We start from the raw sequence: 20,936 nt of genomic DNA on the forward strand, positions 1-20,936 counted from the left end.
CTCTGTTAAACAGGAAAACTGCAGTTCGATTCTCAATAAATCAGACATACCGAATAAAACCTTCATACACACAAGACTACCACTGCTAAAAATCATGCCTACTACATAACAAACTGTCCTAAGTAAGCTCATCAGCTGCACATATAACAACACAACCACAAGCATGAAACCACAAGTCAGACAAGGACCACATGTTTTTTCTGTCTTGCTAGAAATTTAAATGGGCATAAAAATTTTCTTTTAGAATTTGACGTACGGAGGCTGCTTAGGAGCCGGTTAAAAGTGCGACGAACTTTGGCGCTGCTTATCTACTGCAAAATGCGTATTAGAGCAGCGATCTTTAGCATGCTACATTTGGCTGCTTAAGATTATTTGGCTATTTGGGATGGCGAGATTATTTTTTTTGAAATTTGTTAAATTTAGTTGAGTTTTATATTTTACTAGACTTCTTTTACAATTATTTACAAAATCAAGTTTTGTATGATTTATTATATTAATTATTAATTGTATTCTTCTTCTTCTTCTTGGCGTAATGACCTCTAAGGTCATGTCGGCCATCGAAATGGCTTTCTAAACTGCCGATACCACGTAGTCGGATAATTAGTCCTTACTACAGGGGGACGGTCCAAATCGGATTTGATCCCCGGTCCTGCCGTATGAAGACTGGCTCCGCCAGCTTTGTCCATTTGAACCTCAAAAGTAGCTTGTTTTGGTAGATAAAATTTTGACCTCATCTTAGGTTAAGGCCTCTCCTGTTCAACACTTTTAATTTCAATAGAGATGGGCCCCGATATCTATTGTGCCAAAGGCCTTCAAACAGCATTAATTCGCCACTGGCCCCCCGATCACAGGATGCAGAACTACAGGGCCCTCCATGAAGGGGTCCCAAGCCCCATTTCCGCTGAGGGTCTCAGAATGCGCTAAATCCGCGTCTGATGCAGTACATCCTAATATAAAGAAAAAACCTTGCTTGGTAAGCGCTTTCGTATCGAGGCCGAACTAAGGATTAAGATTACTAAGGAAGTAGGTTGCACGGTGCTATGCATAAGCAGTAACTGGTATTATTTAGAACAGCCAACCAGTAGCAATTGACGATGGCAGCACGCACTCCAACCGTGGGACCGTAACAGTAAGGGCACCCGAAAGGACAGGGTAATGTAAAACAACACCCACGATGCCAGTACGCATGAGCGCGTGGTCAAGAAGTTCTTGTTTATTTTTCTCTCTACTCTGGCCGAATGCGCTATAGTACGGGGAGATTGAAAAACTGCACACCGTATGTCCTTGTGCTTGATCCTTGATGAGCGAAGTTTCATGCAGAATTAACGTGCATGAGAGTTGATGAGAAAACGGACGGAGAGAGGCGAGAGAGAGAGAGAAAAATAATAAACATACCAAACAACATCCCTTGATGTCCTTATTGAATACGACAAAAAAAAACCGTCAAATACGAAAGAGTTGTAGAGCGGAAACCTTGGAGCGTTCTTCTCATCGAGAGAGAGAGAGAAGGAGAGAGAGAGAGAAAGACAATAAGGGTCAAAGCTGGAGCAGGAGAGCTTTGCTGCAGGACACACTGGAATGTCGCTCGCACAGCACGCCAAACGATCTGTTGGCATACTTCGGTCGGTGTCACAAAATTCATTCATTCATTCATGCACACACCGTTCGTACGCGGTACCGTGTTCGCTGTGTGTTCCCGTGTGTGCTGCGAGGGAAAAGGGAACAGGCAGGTGGTAAAGGGGTTGACCGAACAGAGGGCGCGGGGTTGGTGTTTGTGGACTTACGGCCAATAACAAAAAGAATTAAAAAAAAATCACCCACCCCCCCCGCACGGTGTGCTACTGCAGTATGTGCTCCGGGTCGGTAGTGTTGGCCGCTGGAGTCTGCTGCTGCGCTTGGGGCTTCCTGTGTGTGCCAATACGTCTGCGTGCTTCACAGTGTGCGAGATTGTGTGGAAATTGAGCGTTTTTTTGAGTGTAATGGTGGTGTAGGTGTGTTTGTGTGTGATTCCTCTGCATGGGTGGCTCGCTCGCCACTGGCCTCTTCCTGTCACCAATCTGCCTCGACCTGACACAGCAAAAAGGGTTTTTTTTTGCGTTCAAGTGTTTGCTCGAAGGATGCAGGCAATAAGAAGCAATTGAAGCAACACTGAGGAGGTATAGATATTCGATTCCCCGATCCTCGGATGTAAGTGTCACTGTGGAGCCCTCATGCACTCCTGCAAGCCCGCGAAGTACGTCGAGTGGTAGTTACAACGGGACTACTTAGAAAAGGAGGCTGCTCTGTTTACGTGTGTCTATTTGTGGGTGTGTGTGTGTGTGTGTATGTGAAACGGCGCTTCCGCAGCGTGTGCAATCAATCAAACACCTTAAGGCAGGACTCACCGCTGACATCCAATCAAAGCCTCCAGCCGCCAAAGACCGAGCACGGGAAGAGCCGACCGGTCCGCGACAAAACCCACCAACCAACACGCTCGCTAAGGGGTGTCCTTGGGCGCGGGTATTAGGACACCTTCGACGAACTAGCCGGAGTCATCATCCAAGGACAACGAAGATGAACACCGTCCAGAGTACGGGCCATGCGACCGTTCGGAACAAGAAGGACTCGCAGTTCGAGGTGAAGTGCAACACAAAAAAAAAAACAAACTCTCGTTCACTCTCGTTTAGTGCCCGCTAACTCCATTCCACCCGAAACCGTCCCCTCACCCACCTTCCCCCGTATGTCCACCTTCTCAGAACTTTCTGAGGTATCGCAAGCGGATTGGAAAGAAAAGACCCTAATCCGAGCTTCACCGGTCCCTCAACTGGACTATTCTGAGCTGATCCAATCAACTCCAAAGTTTCTTCCTCCACCTTTTTGCACGCTATCATCCCTCCCCCTCTCTCTCCCCCCCTCCCCATTTCTCTCGCTCTCTTTGGAACCAAAAACACGCAGGAGGTTCGGAAGAGTGGTCCATTAACCTGCAGCGACTCCCACTTCTTACTGCTGCCTATCCAGTTCCTTTTTACGCTTCAACCTGTGCTAATTCTCTAGTGCCACCTAACCTAACCTAGCCTAACCTTCTCTACGCCCTCCCAAAACAAATCCTAACCCTACTTTCTCTAGTGAGTATCTCGTGATGCTGCTGTGCGTGGCTCGTTAGAAGCGCTTCTTCTTTCGCTCTTTGTCCGCCACACAATAACAATCGAAACGATACCGATACACGTACAAAGCGAAAAATACATCCTCCTAACCTCATTCCATACACATTTCGCAAAAAAAATGGCTTAAAACACGCACACACACACATCGAACATTGCCGAGTGTAATAAATGTCTCTGTAATGAGGGATTAGGACACGTTCGGGGAGCGTCAGAACGTTACATTACCCTACAACCAATAGAAAAGCGCGCGCGCGCGCGTGTGTGTGTGTGCTTGTGCTCTCCTAACCCCAATTTTTCCACCACTTCTATCCAATGACATCCTAGCCACAAATGAAAACATATGAAACACATGATGCAAAAGATGACGTACACACATACTGAAATAGTAACACTAGTAAAATACGCAAATAACTCTAAAATAAAATAAAACAAACAATATTTTCCACACCGATAACAAAACGAACATCTAAAAATAATAACAACGAAAAGAAGAAGCAAACAAAAAAAAATAGTATCGCAGGAAAACTGATCGCTCTTCTCTCTCTCTCTCTCTCTCTCTCTCTCTCTCTCTCTATTTCTATTTGTATACTAACTTCTTCCTTCTTATTTTCTCAACCCAAAACTCTTCTCTCTCTCTCTCTCTCTCTCTCTATTTTCGCTTTTATTCTTCTGCATAGGAATTAACTGTCTCTTCCTCGGAAAAAAGAAATTGGAGAGGAATTTTTATTGCGCTTTTAGTGATTGCTGCCGTATTGGGGCTAATTGTGTTTTCCATTCTACTTCTATCACCAGGTGCATTTATTTGAAAAAAAAAAAACGTACTTTCATGCTATCGTTTCGCTTTGGATTTTGGTTGGGTCTTGGTTTTTGTTTGTTCTTTTGGTACACATAATAATAATCTACTAACACTACTAACCGCCAGTAAACAAATCCAACCACTTCTATGTCTTTTCTGTCGCTCTTGCTGTCTGTCTCCCTATCTCTCTCTATTTGTGTGTTTCATTTTTCATCTCCATTTCTTGTCTCTTTTTTTGTATATCTGTTTCACTCTGTTTTTTTTTGACACGTTTTCTTCAAAATATAATTGTGTCGTACATTTGTTTTGTCATTGTAAAAGAGGAACCCTTTGTTGTCACTGTACAATTCAACCCCCATCACACACACACATACACATACACACATACATTCCCTTCTCTGTCTTCCCCCCACTTCATCTTCTTTTTTTTGTTTTGTTTTTTTTTGCAAGAATTACAAGAACGAATAGCTACAGATACAGATCCACATACCTTGCACACACATACACACACACACACACACACACACACACACAGCTACAATTTTACTACAGTGAGAATGCAATAGGAAAGCGACCTATTCTTCCCAATCGACACTGGTTGCCACGAAAAACGCATGTCTTTGTGTGTGTGTGTGTGTGTTTTTTTTTGTACTTAAGTAGCTTCTAGTCTCTTGGCATGCATCTTTTTTGAGGTCCTTGGCGAGTAAAAAAAAAAAAACAAAAACACTCTCATCCCATTTAATGCCGCTCGGTGTTTTGTCGCTTGTTTGCTTCACTCTTACCTTTGCCAGCCATCAGGATGCTAAGCCCCAAATGTAGTGCAAACTTTCTGCGTGTCTGTAGCTGGCTGTGTGTTGTTGTGGTTGTGTAGCATCGTATTAGCTGAGTGTCGCGTTTCGAATGCTCATATCAGACTGTTGGAAATGTAAATTAAGGTTGCTACCACCGCTCAACGTATCCGAGGTGTGCCAGGCTCTAAATTAAATTCCACTACTCCCCTCCTCCCGCCACTACCCTGACGTCATTACAATTATCTACACGCGCGTTCCATTCCGCTTAAATGTTTGCTGTAGTGTTGCTAAAAATGGAACGAACGCACACCCTTAATGAGTGAGCTTTGTTGAAAGGCTTTCTAGTTGGAGCTGAATTAATCCCATGAGCTGTTTGTTTGGGCTGGTAATTTCGATAGGGAATAATTACGCGTTACGGTTTCTAATTGCAAACTTTGATGCATTGTTTCGTATTTGTTGGTTTAGCATTTGATTCGAGAAAGTTTACGCTGAACAATAATACAGCTTAGGAACTTTCAATCGCCTAGTTGGTCTTTCATGACACTGCGATAGTATCTCCCTGTCAAGAACGTTGGGGTATATAGAAATCTAACCCTCGCAAAGGGGGTCTCTCTAGTCGCTGTCGACTTTACGTATCTGGAAGGAATGTCTCTTTTTACTTCGATGGACTAGATGGAAGCATTGACTTGGGTATCGAAGGAAAATCTGAGCTCTGGAAGAAAATGAATAAAGCGCTAAGCTTGGAGTTCCAAGTCTAAGCTCCAACCATCTGTAATTTGATCGGAAAGATTTGGTTATACCAACAGCTTCATAAGTTAGGATGCAGTTTCCTGCATCAAGGATAAGTGATTGGAATGTCAGATAAAGAACAATTATTAGAATGATTTTGCCTCTAGGCCATTTTCTAGAATTTAACTCAACTAACTCGCGCTGTAATTGCGAACCTGTCGCAAAAAATCCTTCAAACCACTCACAGCCTATTGCCGTCGTTTGACAACGTAATATCTTAACTTTTTTTGGACCGAAGCTGTTCCGGTGCTATTCTAATGCCATGACCAACCCACCAGACCAGCCTTGCTAATTTTAGTTCGTTGCTTAAGGGTTCAGGTACAGGGTCTGAAAGGAATTCATCAATTTTCAATTTAGAGTTTTGGACGACTTGAAAAATGCGATCACCAAGAATTCTCAATACGACTGAGCTTATCCGAAATGTCAATACTACTTAGCTGTCAAATGTGACAGATATACCAGCAGCACAAGAATTAGTAGTAGTTTGATCCCTAGCTAGTCCTTGCTATAGTGTTTGTGTCACTGCTCGTTCGTATCGTGTCGATTAGTAGTATTGGTGACCTACGGTTAGACGTGAATCGGATACTTAAGTAATGCTAAACTATCGCTAATGGTACATTGAAGTATGTGTGTGGATGTTCTATATCTCTCTCTCTCTCTCTCTCTCTCTCTCTGTTACTATCGCTCACTATGTTCGTTACCTTCTCTAAACAGTATCCTTTAATTTCTTTTGTCACATTCAACCGCACACACACACACATATAAGCTTTCACTTTTTAAAATCTTTGTTTGTAATGTTTTGTTGGTGTGCTGGTGTATCTTGCCTTTGATGTGGGTGTGTGTTTTTTTCCTCACTTTATTTTCAAGTATTTTTTTTTTGTTCCATATCAAAGAGTATGTGTTGTTCTGTTTTGGGTTTTCTTCGTTCGCTTTTATCGCTTCAACCGTTCCGTTTCTCATCTTTGCTCTAACCCGAACCGCCATTTTCCGTAGAAATCGAAAGCTCGAAGCTACACGGACGTCGCATATCGCTGTACGATATCAAATCGGGCCGGTATGAGTGGAACACGCAGAACGGTTCCTGGATCAATCGTAAGTGTTGGTGCTCTCGAGCATTTGTGGTAAGCGTGTGGCCCAGCCACTTCTCACGCCCTTGCTCGCTTCTTCCCGTCCGGCACAGGGTACGAGTATGTGTTCATCAACTCGGAAGGTGGGCTAACGGCGCTGCAAATCACCCACGACGGTGGTTTCCGGTTCGAGGTTCTCATGAACAATGCCACCTTCGTAAGTTACGCCCGTTTCGATGTGTGGCTCCATGCTGGAGAATGGCCAAACGTTTCTAACCTCCCGTTTCCCACTTCTACCCACTAGCGGCAGCTCAACGTTGACAGCTACGATGTGTCACCGGACAGGAACTTTGTACTGCTGTACGCCTCGAACGGTAACACGCAGCGGTACAACCGCAGGTACGACACATCTCAACGTTAGCTCGTAGTTGGAATGGTAAAATTTAAATAAATTGTTTGAATTTTTTTTCTTTGCACGTGCCTTGCTGTTGCAGCTACTACGTCTACGACCTAACCTCGTCGAACGTGTTCTCGCTGTCGGCGAAGGAATTGGACACGACGGCACCACAACTACAGCACGTCCTGTGGGCACCGGTAGCCACGAACGGATCCAGTTTCGGTGGCGATAAGACGGCCTCACATCAATCGTCTGGCTCGTCCTCGTCGTCCGGTTCGTCGGGACCTAGCACCGGCACATCCTCCCAGGGCATTGCGTACGTGCATCAGGGTGACATTTACTATAAACCGCGCGTGCAATACGATCTTATCTGTCGCATCACCACCAGCGGTGAGTTATCGCAGGGGGTGGGGTGAAAAAAAAGCCTTGATTCTAGTCTTGGACGTGAGCTATCTGTCTACTGGTGAAGCCTCACTCATGCCTTCGCACACCTTTTCCACCAGGACGGGACGGCCCAGTACTGAACGGTGTGCCCGATTGGCTCTACTCGAACGTGCTCGAGCTAAAGGGACCGTCACTACTCTTCTCACCCGACGGCCAGTATCTATCCTTTCTGTCCTTCAACCTATCCAGCGTGCAGGAGTATCAGTAAGTATGCTGCTGATTTACCTATCGTCGTTTTCTTTCTGACTTCACTTCCACTGGTCTTCCGCCCTCCTCTGTAGGTATCTCTGGTACGGTGATGGACAGCAGTATCCTAAGATACATAGCCTCCGCTACCCGAAGGTACATTCGGCGAACCCGAACGTGACGGTGTACGTGGTGCATCTGGGCGTGCTGAAGTACATCTTCCCGAAACCGGTCAACGTACCGGCCTATATACGGGCGACCGACAGCTACGTCGGTGGGCTGAGCTGGCTCTCGTCGACGGAACTGTCGGTGACGTATGCTAGCCGCAATCAGAGCGTATCACACGTACTGCTCTGTCGGGCACCAACGTTTACCTGTGTCGAGGTAAGTGTTTTGTTGCAATGGTAGTGAAATCAACAACAATCAATCATTAAATACAAAATATATCCAGCGAAAACTGGGATGGAGGCGCCCAGTACTTCATAAAACGTTGTGCGATACAATGAAGTTTTGCGCATGATTTTGTTTACGTAAGGTCCTTTCAATTGAAATTACTCTGTATTTTGCTAAATTTTAAAATTTTCAAGATTTTCGTGAAGTGCCCATAGTTATGTTTTTATTTATTTATTTTTAGTATGACTCATTTTTTGACTGTCTTTACTAGACTAGATTAACGTGGCATTTCCTCCGTGGCTCGGTTAAGAAGCAGGTTCAGAATTACATCTAAAAAGTACCTCAACATGACTCACGAAGTTTGACGAGCTTCATAGAGATACAGACCTTCCTAAACTACTGTCGCGCGTACTCTAATAGTCATCAGAGTCTCCGGAATCCAGAGGAGCGTCCCGGTGGTGGAGGCGACATCGGCACCGGTCTTCAAACGGCAGGACCGGGGTTCAAATCCCATCCGGACCGTTCCCCCCGTAGTGAGGATTGACTATCCAACTACTGAACACCTACTACATGACTCACCAAGTCTAGTAAGCCATTTCGATGGCCAGCATGTCCTTAGAGATCATTAAGCCAAGCAAAAGAAGAAGATGGGACGCCCCAATTGAGTAATTCCAAGTCCGGACTGTTAGGGAGTCGTAAATCTTATTAGTTCGAAAGCTACCGGGTGGTCTGAGCTCGATAAACTGAGGACTCTGAGCGCGCTTTACTATTTTGAAAAAGTAGCTCTTCGCCCTAAGGGTTGATTTAGCGATCGAGTGAACGTGAAATCGCGCGGTGAATGTTTGTCAGTTTGAGATTGCCACTCCAAACGGAGCGAAACCAAGCAGTTGGTCAAAGGTAAATAATTATTTCTTTTTTTGCCATTGTGTGGGAGGCAAAAAATAGCGAGTTCTTCAAAGAAACTTAAAAAAAATATCGAGCATTAGTTAGAAAACGTATATGGAAGATTAGAAAATTGATTCAAAGTTGCCAACGGTTATACAGGGTGTTCGAGATAAATTTGACAGTTTGTGAGGGAATAGGAAAGGAATTTTTATCAAATTTATGTTGATAATTAAAAAAAAATTCTACAAAGTTTAGCTTACCATGTTTGCCGCATTTTTTATTCGAAGTACACCCCCCCCCCCCTCCGCGTCCATGGCCGCCTGCACCCGCTTCCGGAACCGCGCGCAAGCCCGGGCAACCATGTCTCTGGGGATGGCCGCAAACACGGCCTTTATTCTGGCCACCAGCTCCGCTTTGGTATTGCAGGACGCCCTGTTGGTGTCCCGCTCAACTGTGCCCCACACAAAGTAATCCATAGAATTAAGGTCAGGGGAGCTGGGTGGCCAAACGTCGGTGCTGGTGTATCGGTCGAAATTGGCAGTGAGCCATTGGCGTGTTTTTACGGCCGTTTGGCATGGTGCAGAATCCTGCTGCCAAACGTACGGCCGCCCATTGGCCACCGTCTCAATCCACGGCTTCACCACGGTGGCCAGCAGGTCAATGTACCCGTCAGCATTCAGCCGCAGGCCCTGCATCACCGTCACCCCGCATCACCGTCTGAGGAAACTTCGTCTGCGGCACACGGGGCACATCAGCAGCACAGTAAGCGAGCCAGCGGTTGTTCTGCACGTTGTGCTTGTGGTCTTGACAAAAGTTCTACTCGTCAGAGAAGAACCACAACGTGCCTGGCTGCGCCGGGTGCTTTAGCCAACTCAGCAAGCGCTTAGCGTTGGCAAGCCGCTTTTCGCGCGTTTTTGCTGTTATGAGCTGTCCCCTACGTCGCTTGTACGACGCGTACCGCAGGTCCTCATTTAACGCCACCTTGACGGTGCTCGGGGCTACGCCAACGTCTCGCGCCAGGGCCCGGATGCCGACGCCGGGATCGGCCGTCGCCCGCTGCTGCAATCCGGCCAGGAACGCGTCGGTCCGCACACAATCCGACCGCCTGCTATGCTGTTTGCGAACAATAATACTATCTACGTCTTCACCACACTCCTCGAGCAGTACGCGTATTGTTTTTACGGTGTTCAGCAAACACATCGCCGCCATCCGAATTTCGGCATTCGTATGGCCGGCACGAACCATCATAACACACGTTACGCGTTTGTACAATTCGGACAGGTTCCACATATTTACGGAACTAGACATTTTTTACACTTGTTCGCACAACTTTTAGCAATCGAATTCGATCATTTCGATACGTCAACTCAACCCTGAGAAATAAACCCAAAGGCCAGGTGTCAAATTTAGCCCGCACACCCTGTAATTATCGATGGAATCTTCCCAGTTGTGTGTCCTCCTAATTCCGGTAGTTTATTCTACAACTATAAAAAGTTTTACTCCCGAGTGATGTTGGCATGTGAGTGAAAAATTTATAATGCTTAGCTACAGATTCCAGTGGATACTACTGTTGCAGGTTTCAAATACCCAGCTTGCATTGTTGCAACATCTTTGTATGAGTGAAACACCCGCATTTTAACACGTTGACTGCCACATCACCCATTTCGTGGGTGATAGTAACACTCACGAAGAATTTCACTCAAAATTGCTTGGCAGTCAACGTGTTAAGGAGCAAGTGGTGCTCAATAGCAGATGGCCTAGAGAAATGGCCATCCATCCGGTGTTCACCTGCTTTTCTTCACAGTCCATTTCCTTACCCCATTGTTTCGAGTTGCTTTCCGCTGATGTTTTTATTCTACATTCAGGACAATATTCGGAAGTAGGCACTAGGATTTCAGTGCTGTAGTAGAAGAATTCCTGAAAGTGAAAGACACACGAACCACTGTTAATCAGTCGTCACCAAATAGACTGTTTTCACTTGATTTACCTGCAATTTTACGAGAAATCTTCATCCCAATATTTAGTCCTCCGATAGCTTCCGATTGATTTTGTATCTAAAAAGATGGAATTTACAGTAATTATGGATGAAAAATACGGACACAAATACACAAACTGAAAACGACTAAGTCCTAGAAAGGGATGGGCTGTGAAACAACCAACGACGATAGCAACGACATTCATGCTTGTGGAGTCGAGGGGTTTGAGGAAGCAGGTTGAGGGTAGTTTGCTGGCGATAATGCAATTCCTCTATGTTGTCGCATTATGACGCCATATGTACCATCAAACTCAACTCCGCTTACTATAGTCTACTATAGTAACTGTGGCCTCAGCAGAACTCGCCGCTGTATAGAAAATGGATATTTGGGATATTAACACGAAAATGGCTGCGTCAAAGTCAACCGCTTCGGCATAGTTCATCCACTGCATCGAAAACAGTGTTGGCATGATGCGCCCTTCACAATCTTTCGATTGGAAATCAACCACTGTTGACCACTGCAATCAAGAAAAGTACCTTTTTGAAGGAGAATGGCGAAGACACGAATTCAATATGACTCCTCTCGAAACTTCTACAACACCGAGGTCGTGCCACAAATACGTGATACTATTAAAGTACTTTTTAACTCTGCATATGTTGGCAAAATTTTTGTTTACATTCTGGACACAAATCAATACAAATAACAAAAAATGCATTTTTAAACGTTATTATTTCCTTCTATCAACAATACGGCACTGGACCGTCATAATTAATTATAAATAAATAAATTTCCTTCTATACCTTTCCATGCTCCGTGCAGTACATTCAGAATTTTAAATTACAAATTACGAACCCAGCGGCATTGTTTTCTGGATGCTTTCGTTTCCGTCCAGCTTCCGAGCTGGGCCAGCTGCATACAAATATGCACTGCGCGTGAAAATGTTGGAATGATCGTCATTTCCGCTGCATTTTCTTCACCTCGCATCGGAACTGCAGTTCCTATCTCGAAGAATTCCGTGTCATCGATATCTTCTGAGTCCGATGCAGCATCACCACTCTTGTTCATAATTTTCCTTTGCTTGTGGTTGTGCCGAGAGCCTTCGTAACTGAAATAAATTTAACACATATAACCATCATATTCAATTTATTATTAGTGGGACTAAATCCCAATCACCTTCCACATAAATTTTTTGCTTTGCTACGCCTTCCCACACATTGTTGCGACGCTGCAGATTTTTAAGCACCAGTTTCTGGTTTTGCCACAAACATGAATGTGTTTCTACCTCTGTGGCTCTCGCACTCACTCACTCATGTTGGACTGCTCTTTTTAAAGCGCACGTCGTCGTGACATGGTCCGGTCAACAATAGAACTCCAGGAAACTCGATTCCTGGCTGCAGCTTCCTATCCACGTAGGCACCTGATCTCCGACAGGTCTCCCTTCACCTGATCCAGTCAACGAACTCGCTGTGCTCCCCGACGCCTCGTGCCGAACTGGGGGTCGCTGACGAATACCTTCTTGGTGGGGCATGAGTCCGGGCATCCTCATAACATCTCATGGTTCATCCTTCTTCTCCACACTCCATGCTCGAACACACCTTCAACGATAGTCCGGAGGATGCAACCCTCAAGAACGTTTGGATCCTCCACTCGGATGGTCCAAGACTCGTGGCCAAATAGGACCACCGGACGAATCAGTGTGCGATATATCTCACATTTCGTGGGGTCTCGAAGTCTTCTGCATCTCAGAAGACGATGAAGGCCGTAGTAACGTCTCCGGATTTCGCTGCTGACATCGTTATCCGAAGTTACGACAGTCTCCAAGATAGCAGAACTCCTCTACTACCTCGAGGTTGTCACCATCGACTAACTCGCTGCTTCCCACTCGGGCTCTATCACGATCAGAGCCTCCGGCAAGCAGGTATTTCGTCTTCGTCGCATTGATCATCATTCCAATTCTTGGTGCTTCACGTATCAGTCGGGTGTACGCCTCACACACCTTCGCTGTCGTCTTGCCAACGATGTCAATGTCATCCGCGAAGCCAAGAAATTGAAGAGACCGGTAGAGAATCGTGCCACGGATATCGTTGTCTAGCCCCGCGCTTCGTATGACACTTTTCCAAGGCTATATTGAACAGAACCTCTGTGGCTACAGCCCGCGTTATGCACTAGCATCGAAGCCAGCAACAACATTTTTACAGTGAACTACGTTTCCAACGAAATGGCAGACTGTTCTGAAAGTAAAACGGTATAATTCGTAAATTTTCCCCCCGAGTAAGCCGGTAATTTTAAAGCTTTTGAGCTGTTTGATAGCTGTTCGATCTGAGGAAATTCTCATGAGTAGTTCACGGTGCAATTAAACCGTGTCCCGGGACTTACAACTATTTTTATATCTAATCCAATATTAATGCAAAAAATAATTTTGGTAAAAGTTTAATTAACGCTTCTTCTTTCTTTTAAATTAAATTTGTTGCCTCAATTCTAGGCAAATTCCATGTCATGGAATTTAAAAGTTGGCTAGTTTTTTGCCAATAAAATGAAAAAAAATATTTAAATACATAAAGAAAATTGACCACAGTTTATTTATATTAATTTGAATAAAAACCGTTACCAAAGACCTCCGTCCTGCAAAACAAGAAAAAGTCCAACTATTTTCTACAAAATGAATAATTAAATGTATAAATAACGGTAACGGCTGTTTAGTAGCAGTTTTTATTGAAAAAAATTATCAACCGTAACATTTTATTTACAGCTAATTAAATTTTGAAAATTGCGAAGCGTTTGATTGTGAAAATTTTGCAAAGCACTTTAAAAAACTATTTTTAAAAGTTTTTCATTTTTGGGAAACAAAAAAAATGTCATTTTTAAAACATTCATAACTTGAAAACGACTAAGAGTAGAGTTTTCATATTTGTAGCAATAGAAAGAAGAGAAGTTAATATAATTTTCATTAGAAAATAGCACCACAATTAAATTACGCTTAAAAAAGTTATAAGCCTCCAAAGTTGCTGGCTACCCGTGTAGTCTGGTTGCCTGTTATGGGGATATAGGAAAAATAATTCCGAAAAACAGGTTTAAGCAATTTAGAAATTTTTTAGAAAAATTACATATAAAAATAGTTGCAATTTGCTCACATAAAGCGAATTTCAAGTAAATCTGATTCATAGAACCGGAGAAAAAAGCATTACAAATCGGTTTGGCTACCCGTGTAGCCGGTTGCCTGGAATGGGGCGAATTTTTTTTTTTCGTTAATTTATAGAGGCTTTGAATTTTAGAGACTATATTCGCCTCTCTACTGTATAAAAAAAACCTACTGTATAAAAAAATGGTTTGATCTAATACAAAACTATCGTATATGTGGCTTAAATATTATGGTAAACTATTGCTTAAATTTCTTTGCATAAATTACTGTTGCGTAAAAATCTGATGAGGCGGTTCTGCTGAAGTTTTTCGGGTGATAGGATTGTCGTGAAATCAGTTTCTAGCTGGCAGGCTGCTCGGTGTGTCATGTATCCATGGCAATCGGTGAGGATATGGCGGACGGTGATGTCAACACCACAGAAACTGCAGAGTGGAGGACTGGATGGAGGAGGTAGGAGTGTGTAAGGCGGGTATGACCTATACGAAGGCGGGAAAGGACTCGTTGGATGTGGCTGGATTCGGTATCTTCCCATGAAGCGGTGTTGTGCTTGATAGGACGGAGTTTATTGCTGAGGTCTACGTTGTGTTCCAGTGTTGGGAGATGATGATGTTGGTGAAGTGGGTGGCATCACGGCGTGAAAGGGTGTTGTGTTTCTCGTTTCCGTTGATTCCGAAGTGACCCGGAATCCAACTGAAAACGATTATCGGGGATGCAGGTATGGAGTCTAGGAGCTGGATGTGGGGGTCTTTGCAGGTGCCGTGTTACAGGGCAGTCCTTCGTCGGCGGCTAGTTAAATTGCTATTGCGTCGGCGGAAAAGATGTAGGTGTAGTTAGGAAGTTTGCTGGCGCAGTTGTCCTTGGTGGAGTGGATCCGACAGACGGCTGAGTCCAGATGAACGGAGCCGTCTGTAAAGATATGAAGAAAATGTTTGTATTTAGTCTGAATTAAGTGAGTAAAGGTGCTATTGGCAATGTGGCTACTTTTTCCGGTTCCCCGGAGAGAGCTTTTAAGTTCCCAGTCTATGGCAGGTGTGCGGAAATAGCAGGGACGAATTCCCCGGCGGATAGATTGGATGATCGGTGTTTTTAGTTCTGTGTTTGCTTTGGTGATAAGTGCAGTTGCGTCGAGTACTTTCTCAAGGATCCGAGCTGCAGTTTCCACCAGTCGGTTGGTGATGATATGTTCCATAGGAATGAGGCCGCTTTCGCAGAGGAGGGAGTTGATCGGACTGGTGACAAATGCACCAGTGGCATAGCGGATGGCTGTGTGGTGAATAGGTGCTACTATCTTCTCGAAGGTTTTGGGTAGGAGCCAGGCACTGATGATGCGGTTTTGTGTTATACGGGAGGCCCGAGCTTTGCCGGTTCCGAGCATCCGGAACAGGTTCAACTGGTTGTTTGCTTCCTTCTTAACCCTGTTAGAGTGAGGAATTAAGCAAAGACGGGTGTCGAAGGTTACGCCGAGTATGTCGGCAGTCCGTGCGTTGGGTATTTGTGTGTTGTTGTAAATGGGGCTAATGGTCAGCGGGGAATGATGAGGAAATGTATTAAATTCATAGAATTACGGCTTGCTGACGTATTGTCATACAAAACATAATATTTCGATTAGTATTTTGTTAAATATGACCAAAAAAACAGTATGTCACGCTCACTTTCACCCTTAGTAGCTCGTCAAACTCTTCCAGCTCTTCTTTCTTCGCCTTCAGGTAACTTTTCGCCATCTTGGAGCTAGTACGCAGGTAGCTCTTCGCACTCTTTAAGTTGTTCGCCCTCGGTGAGCGACACAGGAGCTTCCGGAAGGCCTCACCTCTCATGTGTTAGTGAGCAGCAGCTTTATAACCAATCAAGCAGATCCTGAATAATCTCGATGTACGCCTAGGAACTTGGGCCAGCAACTTGAACTTCCTCTTCTCAAAGTCTGACTGGTGACAAGAAGAAATTTGTGCAGTTGTTAAAGGCAGCAACGATATTGAACAGCTTTTCCTCAAAGCTTTTAAATTGTTTTGGGAACAAATTTCTTCCAATTTTTTAAAAAAGTGTAATCAAGCTTCTTGTTTTTCTTCCTTCTTTCAATTGTCTCCTTCAAGATATTCCAAGAAAAGGCGGTCGCCAACTCGTGGGTCTTAATTGGCGAAACACCACTCTTCATACGGCGTCCAACATCAGCCCTGGACAGTTTCGCTGCCGATGCACCTCAGCCTGCACCAGCAGCAACACCTGTAACGACGTCTACAACGACAGCACCACCACCACCACCACCGACCACACCGCCACCACCGACGATGCCCCGCCATCTTTACATGCTGAAGCGGTTGAATGTGCGTGACGGTTCGCATGGCTACTATCGCCATCTCGTGCTGGTTCTGCTTGGTACCAAGCGCACCATCACCCTCACGATGGGCCAGTTCGAGGTGACGGAAATCGTTGGGTACGATGAGCGACGCGGACTCGTTTACTTCATGGCAGCCCCGTACCATAAGCCGGGCCAGCGCCATCTTTACAAAATACCGCTCGGGCTGGAGCAGATGGCATCGATGACGGGTGGCAGCAGTGGTACATCGGGCGGGTCTGGCACAGCTTTCGACTCTGTCGCGGACAGTAACCGGCCGGGACACAATGCGAGCGATGTACTGCTGCTGCGCCCGTTCGGATCGGCGGTCCCGTACTGTGTGACTTGTGGACGGGGCCCGTCGGACGGTAGCGACGGTGACGGCGGTTCGGACCCATCGGCCAAACGGCCCAACAACTGTCTGTTTAATCGCGTCTCGTTCAACGACGACTACACGTACTTCGTGCAGGAATGTCTCGGACCGGAGTCACCGTCCACGTACCTGGTGGAGGCCGGCTCGGAGCGGAAGGTGCGCGTACTGAACGATGGTAACGAGCTGCGCGAACAACTGGTCCAGCTTGCCAAGCCGCAGATAATGACGTTCAGCGTTCAGATCAAGTACGATTTTAACGCGCAGGTAAAGCTGTTTCTGCCGCCCGGCGTGAAGGAGGATGACGATCTGCAGCTGCCGCTAATATTGCACATGTAAGTTCAATGGGGACGAACGTTTCGGTGGGTTGGGCTGATCTGTTTGACCTGATATGATGGGTTTGTTCCTACAGTGAGGCTGGTCCGGAACGGCAGCTAGTGTCGGAGGAGTACAGTGTCGACTGGAATTGGTACCTCAGCAGCCACCAGTCGTACATTATTGCGCAGATCGATGCGAGGGGGTCCGGATTTCAGGGCGAATCGTTAAAAACGCAAATTCGTGGCCGCGTTGGTATCGAGGTCGAGGATCAGTTGGCTGTGCTGATGTAAGTAGTGCTGTTGTTTAGGTGTTGAGAACTTAAGAACTAACCAACATAATGTCTCTCTCTCTCTCTTGCTGTCTACTAGGTATTTGCGGGATAATTTGAAGTTAGTGGATCCTAATCGCATCTGTGTTTATGGTATGTAGCTGTCTGGACACTAGCTTTAACCAATAAAGTTAAAGCCTCTCTAACTTGTGTGCGATATATAAAGAATTAATGTTTCCTGTATTACGATGTGGCTAGTAGAATCAAATGTAGAGTCTTTCATGCGCCATTTTGTTTGCAGCAAAAGTCTCCCTAAGAAGAAATCTTATAAGATCGTGAAGGACTCGTGCACTACACTACACATTAGAGAATGTCTAGTACACCGTGAGCTATGACCTCTCTAGTCCAGTCTAGTACCTCTCAGAGAGGTTGAGAGTGGAGTACTGGACATAAAGATAAGTCCTCAACTGTGTTCTACTATTTCTTGCCTCTATCATTTACGAAAACAACGCACAAAATTGTCAGTAGACGGGATGCCGATGTCTTTGACATATCCAATCTCGCGTCTTCTAAGGAAGGTACACTTAATTCTCGTGCTTACCTTTCTGATCTTCCGAGGAACACTTAGTATGATTTAGATGTTTTGGTTTGATGTTTGTCTCCGTTCTTTCAACTCATTTATCTTTTGAACTTTCACTTCTGATTGAAATCCTCCCGATTTCTTATTCGGAACCAATTGTTATCATACGTTTCCTACTCAATTCAGAATTAACGCAGATTCAGATATTGCTGAAACCTTCCCGAGTTCCCGAGTTGTACCCGATACGAAATTTATTGTCGTCCTTCCATTGCAATTGTATTGGGGGTGGCTTGCAAGGCCTCTCGTCGGAGGGCCTACGTATGCTAATTGATGAAAGTCCTATAGGACGCAAGGACACACACGCTAGTTAGATCACCCCTCACCCCGCGCTCATTTTAAACATTTTTCCAAGGGATTGGGTTTACCCGTATACCCAAGCTAAGATATTTGGTTCTGTACTCCGTGGACGTATTGAGTCGAAGTAGAGTCTATAATATCCTTCAAGAGGAGTCGAATCGATTCCCATATCAGTGCGGTATTGTTACATGTCAGTGTATGTAACAGAAGATATTCAGGGAGTCAGAAATGGCAGATCAAGGCCTCTAAGGGTTGTATGTCGGACATCTGTAAGAGTTTTATGGAGAATGAGAACACCGGAATAAATATCGAAAATCTTTCTGGACATAAATTTGAAAACGTTTGCTCTATTGTACTCTCAGTCATTACATCATCTGTATCTAGGAGTCCAAGACACTTGACTTAAGAATCACTCATTATTTTCTCTCTCATTACACAGGTAAGGGCTATGGTGGATATATCGCGATGCAAATGCTTGCTACCGATGCGAACCAGGTACTGAAGTGTGTTGCCGCCATCTCCCCAATCGTATCGTTCCGCTACTACAGTAAGTAAACCGCACAGTAGCCTCTACTAGAAATGTCAAATTGTCTAAACAATTGCTTTGCAGATTCCTTCTTCACCGAGCGGTACGTGCTGCAGCAGGACGACACCGAGCGGTCACTGATCGAGTCGGACCTGTCGACGAAGGTCGCCAGCCTGGCGTCCAAGAACTTCCTGCTCATCCACAGCACGGCCGATTGTGTTGTGCACGAGCAGCATGCCGCACTGCTCACCCGTTCGCTCGTCAATCGGGGTATTATCTTCCGGCATCAGGTAAGTACTGCCGCCATTACGTTCGACACAACAAGTGACTAACGCACAACGACATTGGTTTTTTTGTTTTGTTTGGCAGATGTACGTCGACGAAGATCACGAGTATCGGAGCGTGTCCGAGCATCTGTACCACACGATCGAAACGTACATTGAGGAGAACTTCGGCAACGATAACCAGGACTGGACGTCAGCATTCTTCCTGTCTAAAACGTAGTTCTTCCCAGGGTAAAGGCAAACCGAAAGCTCCCCCCCCCCCCCCTCAACCACCCCAAAAACAACCCAAACACGTTTGATTAATGATAGAGTAATGATAATTAACTGATTAAAAAAAAGTAATAAAATTGTGAGAGAGGGAGAAAGAGAGAAAATGTAAGAAAGAAGCGTAAAGGAGATACATATAACAAGTGGGTGTACGAAAAACAAAGCAAAACTAAATGGCAAACAAAGCAACAAAAAAAATAAACAAATTTAAAACAATAACACACACGCACACTATGTACACACGCACAGAACACACACCAAGGTACGCACGCACCACCACGCAAGCAGGATAAGAGAATTTAAATTAAAAAAAATGTGTTTTGCATACCTTTCGGAGTACGCAAATGGCGCGTTACGCTTAAAGAAGAGCATTTAACAAGAAAAGAAAATGTGAAATGCATGTTTTAAAACTAGTGTGCGTGTGCATGTGGGTGTAGTTGTGTGCAGGTGTGCTGGTGTGCGTGTTTGTGAATGTGTGTTGATTGTGCGATAGATTTAAAACACAAAAAAAAACGAAGACAACAAAAACCCAAACACGGAACAAGCGAAGAAGGTAGACACGAACGGAAAGAAAACGAAAATATCCAAACAAACAAAAAATTTTGAATACATTCCCTTCTTAATCTCTTTTTGTTACCTTTCAAAGAGAAAACAAAACCGCATCTTCCCGTAATTGGAAAATAAAAGAAGAAAAGCGAAACAAGAGAGAGAGAGAACTTAGTGGGTCGAGACAGAGAAACACACAACTAATAAAAATAATTTCAAAAAAAAAATAATGATCGCAAAACACTCAGTTTTGTTGTAGTTTCGTTTCTTACATTTTTTGTGTTTTATTTTATTAAATAATTCTTTAATCTAACTAACAAAGGTCAAAATCACTCCGAGCGGTACCGGCAACTTCGTTTGCTGCTGGGTTTTTTTGTTTGTATGCAGCCCGCTACTTCGCTTACAATAATCACTAGTAGTGTGTGGATTTGTTTTGTTCTTTTGTTATCCAATCCTTTCTATTTTCTTCCTTGCATCGCAACCATTAAAAGTCCATTTTGCCTTAAATAACAACATCCCATTTTGTTCTGACCCCTCGCGCGCCCTCTCTATATCTGGCGTTGCCAACGAGACTTGCAATGTGAGCGCGTTGGTTTAAGTTGTTGTTTTAAACTTGTTTTCTTTTTAATCTTTGCCTTAACACGGTAGCGCATGCCGCAACCGTACTTGCTGGAGGTACATCGATGGGATTTTTGCTTCCTAAGCTCTTTTCCTGTTTGCTCTATCTTTATTTTACATTCCACACCGTTCGTACGGCACGCACACGCAGCCGTTGGCAATTTTACTAAATTACTAAAAGAAGAAGAAAAAAACGTAAGAGACTCGTCGACAATTCATTTACAAAATAGAAATAGATTTTGTTTTCCATACATTAATATAGTAATTGTTATTTTTGTTTTGTTTTCCTTTAAACTCTTCTCCTGCCCCTGTAACAAAAATTTGAAATTCATTTCGCTTGCAATTTCTAGTAAATTATCTCTCTTTACACATGGGTTAGGTAAGGATGATCACACCATAAACGGTTTCCTAAACTTGTCCAACAGACAAACATCTCTGCCGATCCGTCTTTTCTATCAGTTCGGTTC

The 20,936-nt window shown here is 44.5% G+C and overlaps 2 protein-coding genes across 3 annotated transcripts in view; one reads left to right on the plus strand and one right to left on the minus strand.

The window, feature by feature from the left end:
• LOC126567869 (prolyl endopeptidase FAP) overlaps nucleotides 1-19,268 on the plus strand; it is a 299,756-nt gene extending 280,488 nt beyond the window's left edge. The window contains exons 2-15 of one of the 2 annotated variants that reach the window (XM_050224216.1): nucleotides 2,507-2,616; nucleotides 3,821-3,935; nucleotides 6,513-6,611; nucleotides 6,700-6,803; nucleotides 6,891-6,985; nucleotides 7,081-7,373; nucleotides 7,487-7,631; nucleotides 7,709-7,997; nucleotides 16,094-17,040; nucleotides 17,118-17,309; nucleotides 17,392-17,444; nucleotides 18,668-18,775; nucleotides 18,839-19,044; nucleotides 19,124-19,268. In XM_050224216.1, coding sequence (XP_050080173.1) covers nucleotides 2,554-2,616; nucleotides 3,821-3,935; nucleotides 6,513-6,611; nucleotides 6,700-6,803; nucleotides 6,891-6,985; nucleotides 7,081-7,373; nucleotides 7,487-7,631; nucleotides 7,709-7,997; nucleotides 16,094-17,040; nucleotides 17,118-17,309; nucleotides 17,392-17,444; nucleotides 18,668-18,775; nucleotides 18,839-19,044; nucleotides 19,124-19,258 — 2,844 coding nt within the window. In that variant the 5' untranslated portion in view covers nucleotides 2,507-2,553 and the 3' untranslated portion in view covers nucleotides 19,259-19,268. Of the gene's footprint in view, nucleotides 1-2,485; nucleotides 2,617-3,820; nucleotides 3,936-6,512; nucleotides 6,612-6,699; nucleotides 6,804-6,890; nucleotides 6,986-7,080; nucleotides 7,374-7,486; nucleotides 7,632-7,708; nucleotides 7,998-16,093; nucleotides 17,041-17,117; nucleotides 17,310-17,391; nucleotides 17,445-18,667; nucleotides 18,776-18,838; nucleotides 19,045-19,123 lie in introns of those variants that run through there. The other variant, XM_050224206.1, reaches the window with a different exon arrangement.
• The window catches only part of LOC126557838 (vacuolar protein sorting-associated protein 4), a 175,222-nt gene that overhangs the window by 20,620 nt on the left and 133,666 nt on the right, over nucleotides 1-20,936 (minus strand). The window lies entirely within an intron of this gene.

The sequence above is a fragment of the Anopheles maculipalpis genome, chromosome X (assembly GCF_943734695.1).
Source record: "Anopheles maculipalpis chromosome X, idAnoMacuDA_375_x, whole genome shotgun sequence".
Lineage (NCBI taxonomy): Eukaryota > Metazoa > Arthropoda > Insecta > Diptera > Culicidae > Anopheles > Anopheles maculipalpis.